At 40.6% G+C, this 7,822-nt stretch overlaps 1 protein-coding gene across 1 annotated transcript; it reads right to left on the bottom strand.

Annotated features, from left to right (window-relative positions):
• Positions 1–4,128: 4,128 nt before the first annotated feature.
• On the bottom strand, positions 4,129–7,477 carry LOC122296003. Its single transcript, XM_043105358.1, has 7 exons — positions 7,339–7,477; positions 7,051–7,200; positions 6,741–6,908; positions 6,011–6,272; positions 5,759–5,925; positions 5,421–5,567; positions 4,129–4,756 (listed from the first exon to the last, which is right to left on the bottom strand). The coding sequence occupies exons 2-7, from the start codon at positions 7,093–7,095 to the stop codon at positions 4,409–4,411; spliced, it is 1,137 nt and encodes a 378-aa protein (XP_042961292.1). The 5' UTR covers positions 7,096–7,200; positions 7,339–7,477; the 3' UTR covers positions 4,129–4,408.
• Between the last annotated feature and the right edge of the window lie 345 nt (positions 7,478–7,822).

Here is a 7,822-nt window from a genome sequence, read left to right on the forward strand (position 1 = left end):
AGCGGTCATTGAACTCCTTCTTGAAACGCTGCCAAGTCACCGCAACGAAAGATCCCAGTTCAGATTCCAACAGCAACCTCTTGGTATCCCACCAATCAGAAGCAGTGCCTTGCAAGAGGTAGCTGGCGTAAAGTACTTGCTGTGCCTCAGTGCACCCACACACCTCAAAAGTCTTCTCCAGATCTTTGATCCATTTTCCAGCCTGAATTGGATCCTCATTTCCAGTGAAGTGTGGAGTCCGATGCGCTAGGAAGCGCTCATAGGTGCATCCGGCTTGCACCATACTACTGGACCCTCCTGGATACATCCAAGGCCCTCCCTGATATGGCCAGGGACCTCCTGGTTGTGGCCAATACCCTCCTTGTTGCGGACAAGGCTCTCCTGACGATGGATAAGGCCCTCCTGATGGTGGACAAGGCCCTCCTAATGGTGGCCAAGGACCCCCTTGTGGTGGCCAAGGTCCTTGTGGTGGCTAAGGCCCTGCCTGTTGGGACCTCGCACTCTGTTGCATAAACTCCGTCATCTGCCGAATTGCTTCGGCTATGGAGTCATCTCTGGAGGTATTTTCCTGCGGCTCCTGAGTATTTTTCCTTGGTCTCCCCATATTCTTGTCACAACACTACTCTTGACCCTCCTTTAAGAAAACAAATAAAACCATCAAAACAAAACAGCACTACACAGCAAGAAACGAAAGAAACCAGCATGCCAAAACATAACTAGATAAATAAAAACAACCAAACAAGCTCACACAAATAAAACAACTATACTTAACATAATTTTCAAAACACAACTTTAAAAACATTCTGGTACTACCTACAGGACATGTGGTTTTACCCAGAGCCAAACCGCTCTGATACCACCTGTGACGCCCCCAAAATCCCCACGCCCGAACACGGGGAAATTGAGATGTCCGGATGGTGACAACCCGGGTCACCATCCCATCGACGGGTGCCGAGTGTGTGCAAGGCAACAGATGTGTACAGAGAAAACACGCAGCGGATAACGAAAGTCATAACTAAGTACCAGAATTTTTCTTAACGTAATACAAGCTGTTTAAAACATACATAGATGAAATATTACAAAACACAAATATAGTTTTAACAAATAAAAAGATAGCATCAGCAACCCGGCGGCGCCGCATCCTCGGGCTCAGCCTCCTCCTCTTCGTCCTCTAACTCTGCACCAAAAGCTACGGAACCACGAATGGTACCGCAGGTAAGTAAAACCCAAACACTACCAGATAAAAACACATAAAACTCAAACAAGATGCATGAACCATGCCCAATGCCCAAAGCCCAAAAACACCAGTTTTCCACACACGCCAAAAACCCCTTTTTGGCCCAAAAACACATCCTTTCCGAAAACACGCCAAAAGTCACATTTGGCCGCCAAAAGTCCATTTGGCCCAATATCTCGCCAGAAGTCCATCTGGCCCACGCCAAAAGTCCCATTTGGCCTCATAAACCATTTTCCAATTTTAACCATATGCACCATGACCTCCCCTAGGGGTCATCCGCACACCCTGGCTCCAGTGTCACACCGTAGAGTACCACCACGCATGTGACACCTAACAAGCGATGCCCAGTTCCGCGCCCCGCGCGTGCGTAGCCAAGCATCCTCTAGCCCTCGCTAGCGAAGGGCCACGGAGTCGGTGAGTAGGGCGATGCCCGGTTCCGCACTCGGCGCGTTCGTAGCCAAGCATCTCCTAGCCCCGCTCCCGTCATCTCTCTCGACAACTCAGGGGACATCACTCAGTTTATTCCGCTCCCGAGTGACCAGAGGAGCTCCACCGAGATAATAACCCATCCCGGCTTGGGCTCGTGATACACATGCACCCGTAAAACCACTCACGCCAATACACAGGCTTTTCACACAATTCCACAAACACTCGTGCATGCACCATGTAATGCCATAACAATGCATAATAAAATAAACCAACAATCATGAATCAAATAAACAGGCAACTCCGTCCTCCATCCATCCGACCCCCCGAAACTCCTCGGACTCAGTCCGGAATCAACAACCAACAACAGTAAATAATTGAATGAGCAATATATATTAAAATCTGAAAATAGGGTTTGGAAAATACTTACAGCGCTATACGGCAATTTTAGAAAACAAGCGGCGTTGCAAGCGGCGGAAAAACAGCAACGTCATAGTGAAAATTCACTGTGGCCGTGGGTTTGAAAAACCCACTTTTGAACGGGGACAAACTAGGACACGAGATTGATAGAGAATGGTCTAGGGATGGTTGTGAAGCTATTGGAAGTGACGAACGGCCGTGGGTGGCGGCGGAATGGCCGGAAATGGCCGGATTACCCAAAACGGAAACTAAACTCGTAGGAGCTGTTCCGGTGGTCGTTGGAGGCCGGAAATGGGTGGGTTAGGACGGCAAGGGGTCGGTGATGAAGTGGTGAAGAAGTGGTGGCCGGAGGTGGAGCGACGGCGGCGGATCGGAGCAAAATCCGTGCGCCCTTCTTGGAGCTTTTCCGGCCAAACGGCCGGCCGGTTGGGGGTGGGTTTTGGAGGGGTGGTGCACCGGAGGGAGAGGAAGAGAATGGGACCGGTGGGAGGCCGAACGGTGGCCGGACGGCGGCGGTAGGGGCTGGAGAAGGTGACGCCGGCGTGAGGGAGAGGGAGGAGAGAGAGAGAGCACGGGGGGGTCCGGATCGGGGAGAGAGAAAGAAAGAAAGAAAAAAAAGAAAAAGAAGAAAAAGAAAAAGAAAGGAAAAAGAAAAGAAGGGAAAAAAGAAAAAGGAAAAAGATGTAAAAAGAGATGAGGTCCAATCCTCACTCCGGGAAAACGAAACAAACCGCCGAAAAAGATTAAAACCACAAAACAACTTAAAGAAATAAAACACAACATCAAATAAATTAAATTAAATCAAAAACCAATTTTTAAAACGCAAATAAATTAGAATAAATAACTGATATATTAATTAAAATAAAAACAATTATTTCAGCGAAAATACACTTAAAAGCGGGTCATCACACCCCTCCTGCTTTGAGTTAGTTTCCTTTTGTAAAGACTGAAGGAACTGAGTTCCTTTTTATTTAAAGTAGTTATGTTAAATAAATAGATGATGAATTCTGAGAGTTCTTTGTAAAGGTATGTCTATTAGATGTTTCTTTCAGTTAGAAATTAGAATTTATGCGTGATGCATTCGAATCGTCTCGCATTATCTTTTAAAAAAAATTAATAAAATAATAATAATACTAATAACAATATGAAAATTCATATATAAATAAATTTACTGTTATAATAGAAAAAAGAATAGGTACGGAATCACGGTCTCCCTCTTAATAGGTTGGGATTGTGACAGATCCCCTACTTCAGTTCAACCTGGAAGGCCATGCTTTCGCTATCTTTCTTGTTTCGGTTCCTGTTCCTGGGACTATTGTTACGTTCAAAGTTTTCCATTTTACGTGAGTTGGCGGCATGTTTGTTGGACACTGATTAAGGGCATTCTTCTTCTTCTTTTTCATTTTTTTTTAATTCTTTGTAGGGATTTATAGCGATGTATTAAATTGTTCATATCAGAGAATAGATATAAAATGTAATGGTTAAATAGTAACTGATATTGATTCAAATATTCCGAAATGAAAAGAACGTGACGTTCAGCTGTTTATCGATGAGAATTAAGAATAAAAAATGATAAAGATCAGGTTATGAAAAATCACACTTTGTATACCCAAATCATCACCGACTTCTAATAAGCATCCTAAATTATTAAAATTGATAACTAACATTCTAATCTAAAGATCTCAGCAATTTATGTCCGATCATTAAAAGATACACAGAATAAAACATAATTGTCTAAATTGTTTGGCTTAAAGGGCCAATTGCCACTTAAAACCATAACAATTAGAAGAGAAAGAAATAACGTGGTAGAATCCACCCATCCAAGGAGGTGTCCCCGGCAAGTGGCCTCGGTCAGGTTCCAAAATATTCTCAGAAACTGATTTTCTTATTGAATCAGTTGTGTTCAATTACAACTTGTATTCTCGATCTCATATGTACAAGTAACAGAAGTGAATGAATCAAATGGGCGGGAAAAAAGGTAACAGATCAAAAAAACTAACTACTTGAAGACAAAGTTCGCACCAGCCAGATGACAAGCTGACCTGTGCAGAAAAACTCAAATAAATATATTTCCATCTCTCTCACAAAGTCATCCTTTGACTTATATCAAGGATTTGGATTAAAAGCATACATGCTACGAGTGATTCCCCATCAGTGTGCAACAATTGAGGAGAGACAGAGAACAGACAAGTAAAAGGTTATAATTTACATAACAATCTTAGTCCATACAACTCAATTGCCAAGCAAACCCTTGGCAAATGCAAAGCTAGAAGCTTGATAACCTTCACCAGGGAACAAAGACAGTACAAACACTTCAATGAACATTTATATCTTGAACGCAAGTTCTCTCTCCCATCTTTTGGGAATGTAAGGTATAAAACTCACAATTTTGTTACCTTGGGGTAATGGCAACTCATCACCAGTAGCAATCTTCTCATGCCAGACAAATTCATTCTCATGCTCGAATTTCCTGAGCATTTCAGAAGCATCATCAATTTCCTTTCGGAACACTGATTTCCATGACTCTTCACCTGGAATCTTCTTTTGGACGTTGATCACTGCAACACGAAGAACTCCAACTGCAACCCCAACTTGACCAGCAATCTTCAGAGTTCCAGCAAGATATTTCTGACTTCTTAACTCGTGCAGAGATTTGCATGACAATATAAATTCCTGCACTGACTAGTAAAAGCATCCATGAGAATCTTTCAATTACATAATTAACAAATATAATATATGTACTCCCAACTTCAGGCAAAGAAGAAAGATCGCACATATTATGTGTATTTACAAGCACTAGCTGTGCACTTGCACGGCCCACAGCTGATTGCATAGTAATCTAAGCATGGCCTTCTTCAATTATCAATTGTTATAAACTAAATATATAGGAAAGAAGTAAAAGTTTCTGAGACCTTTCAAATTATTTTAAACTTTATCACCAACTTTTTTTTTTTGATAGGTTACTTTATCACCAACTTTATGATATTTAACATAAGAATGGATGGCTTGGCTCAACAGGAGTAAAAATATTGCTTCAAAAATTATATTTGTTACAGATTTAAATTAACCATCAAGTGAATCTCACCATCAAAGCAAATAAAATGTGGCATAAAAAGCATAAAGCCCCGATCCAGCCTGTCATTGGCTAACAACACTGTGAATCAGATGCTCATCTCAGCTGATTGACTTTCAGTAGGCTTAATACAACAATGTGAATGACCAAAAGAATAACCATGGTTTGTCACAAGCTTACAAATGTGACACAAAAAGCACATTCCAATATTCTCCAAACCATGAATTAAAAAAGGTTAGAGAACTGAGCAACATCCTTACATACCACTAAGCGAGATGAAATATCTCTGCACTCACTACTTGTATTTAAAAGACCATTGGCTTCATCGAGTAACTGTGTAACACCATGGTGCAACTTTGCCAAGAGGCCTATAGCAGTGCCTTTTTCTTCAGCCTTCCTGATGGTTACTGCCTGTCACATTTGCCGAATAACATCAATCATCAAAAAGAAGAGCCTGACCAAGGGACATTCCTCAACTGTGAAAATTTAATCCACCACCCAACAAAGAAAAATAAAAAAGAGAACAAATGTATAGAGTATTAATATATAGCTCTCTTGAATAATCCAACAAGCATGCATTGAGTGACACCCAAGTCACTAACCTGGGCCTCTGCCAAACAAATGAGGCTCATGACAGTGGATACAGATGAGAAGGCTTCTGGTGGCCTTTCTGCAGGCAATGCAGGTCCTAAAGAGGGAAGAACCTCATTAGCCAGATGATGATATACTCCAGCAGCTTCTCTGAAGAAGGTGGCAGATTGCACCAAATCTAGTACAACAAATGCAAAGGATCTAATCAAAACTGCAACCACCGCCTGTTGTATGTGATAAAAAGGTGAAAGTTTATTGCACACCTGTTGGCAGGACTTCCGAAGCCCTCTCTCGAAGGATTGCACCATAAAGAAAAAGGGTCATACCAAGCTCAAATCGCAAGTTATCAATTTGAAAAAATTTTGGGCCCAGAAGGTTGAAGAAAGAAGATGAGCTCAGCGCACTACTCCATCGTATCTTCAGATCTGAAGTCCATCGCACCATCTGGCCATTGCTACCAATTAAATCTATGTGGAAAATCAAATTCTCCAATAATGGAAGATACCCTTCTAGCCTTTGCAGGTCCTGATGCATTCAGAAAATAAATACATTAATAAAGAATAATAAGAACAGACTTAATTTTGCCAGAGACTACTTGATTGGTCCTCACATGCAAATCAAACGCATGAATATGGACTAAACTACAGCCACTCACACAAATTCGTCTGGTAGAATTATGTCAGTTTGAAAAATAAATGGCCTTAATAGACATTGGATCAACAAAAAATAAGTAGACAACGATCATTAGCATATAATTAGAATGGAAGGGGCCTCCAAAAACCATTTAAACCAAAATGCAACTCTATCGTGTAACAAGGCTTAATTACAAACACCAACAGAAACCATCATAGCAGAGTGCGGCTTGTTTGAAAATCATCACGTAGCAAAGACTAATTACAAACACCAACAAGCATACATTATAAATCAGGAGGGATATGAAAATGTGATAGACTTTTCTGAAGACTACGTGTAAACTAATTAACAGAAGTTTACCTGCTGAACTTGGGATGTCAATCCTCCAGACATTTCTCGTGCAATGGCTTCCGTGATGGAGCTGCTCTCGTTGATGAACTCCTCAATCACTCTGCGCTTAGAGCTAAGCTCCTTCAATTGCTCAAGCGTAGCAGAGTCACGTGCTGCATACGCCTCCTCAAACACAAGCTGTAAACATTAACATAATACCATCGATTATAAACAGAATAGTTAGTTCCAAACATTATGTTCGAAAATTTCGTTTTACCACCTTTACAACTTAAATTATAAATAAATAAATAAAAACGATCTAGGCGTCAATTCACCCTACCTTCCTGGTTTTGAGCTTCACCGGGTCAGGGAATTGAAGCATCATCTTTCAAAGGACCAGTTTTGTGAAGAGAATACAAAGGGTTTCCGAGAATCTGGTTTTGTTGCTCCGATCACAGAACAAGACTACTAGAAAATTCCCATTCCGCTTCTGAATATTTGTTATGTTTTATCACTTATCACAAGGAATCGGCGAATGAATGAAGCCCGGGAATTCAAAATCGAGGGATATGGAACTAGGGAATTAGAGTAGCAGACCAAACCGAAAGAGTGCAAAAGAGAAGGATACGACAAGGCTTGCGAAGGGTGAGTACCGAGCAGGCGAGTACCACTCTTTTCCCTTCTTGTGGTTCGGGTCGTTTCCGCCGAGAACTGCTGCTGCTGCTAAGCTTCTGGGTCTCCGATTCCTTCTTCGCCAAGTATAAACACTAAATTATTAATTTATTATTAAGGAAATGGATAATATTCAAATTATTTATAAAATATTAATTTTTTTTTTTTTTAGAATACGTCATGAATGAATATACTTCCTAAAAAATATTTTAAAATTATCTAATAATTTACAAATAATAGTTATAAAAGTATCAAATATATAAATTCTGTTAAAAAAATAAATTTCAATATAAAAAGGTCTAAAAGACTTAATTTTTACTTTTTATAGATCCATTTTTTTAAATAAAAAAAAATTACATAAGACTTATGTATTTAAGATTAACCCTGCCCATAATTTAATCAGCTATCGTTCTCATTATCTATATACACAATATATTATA

Source organism: Carya illinoinensis, chromosome 15, assembly GCF_018687715.1.
Source record: "Carya illinoinensis cultivar Pawnee chromosome 15, C.illinoinensisPawnee_v1, whole genome shotgun sequence".
NCBI lineage: Eukaryota > Viridiplantae > Streptophyta > Magnoliopsida > Fagales > Juglandaceae > Carya > Carya illinoinensis.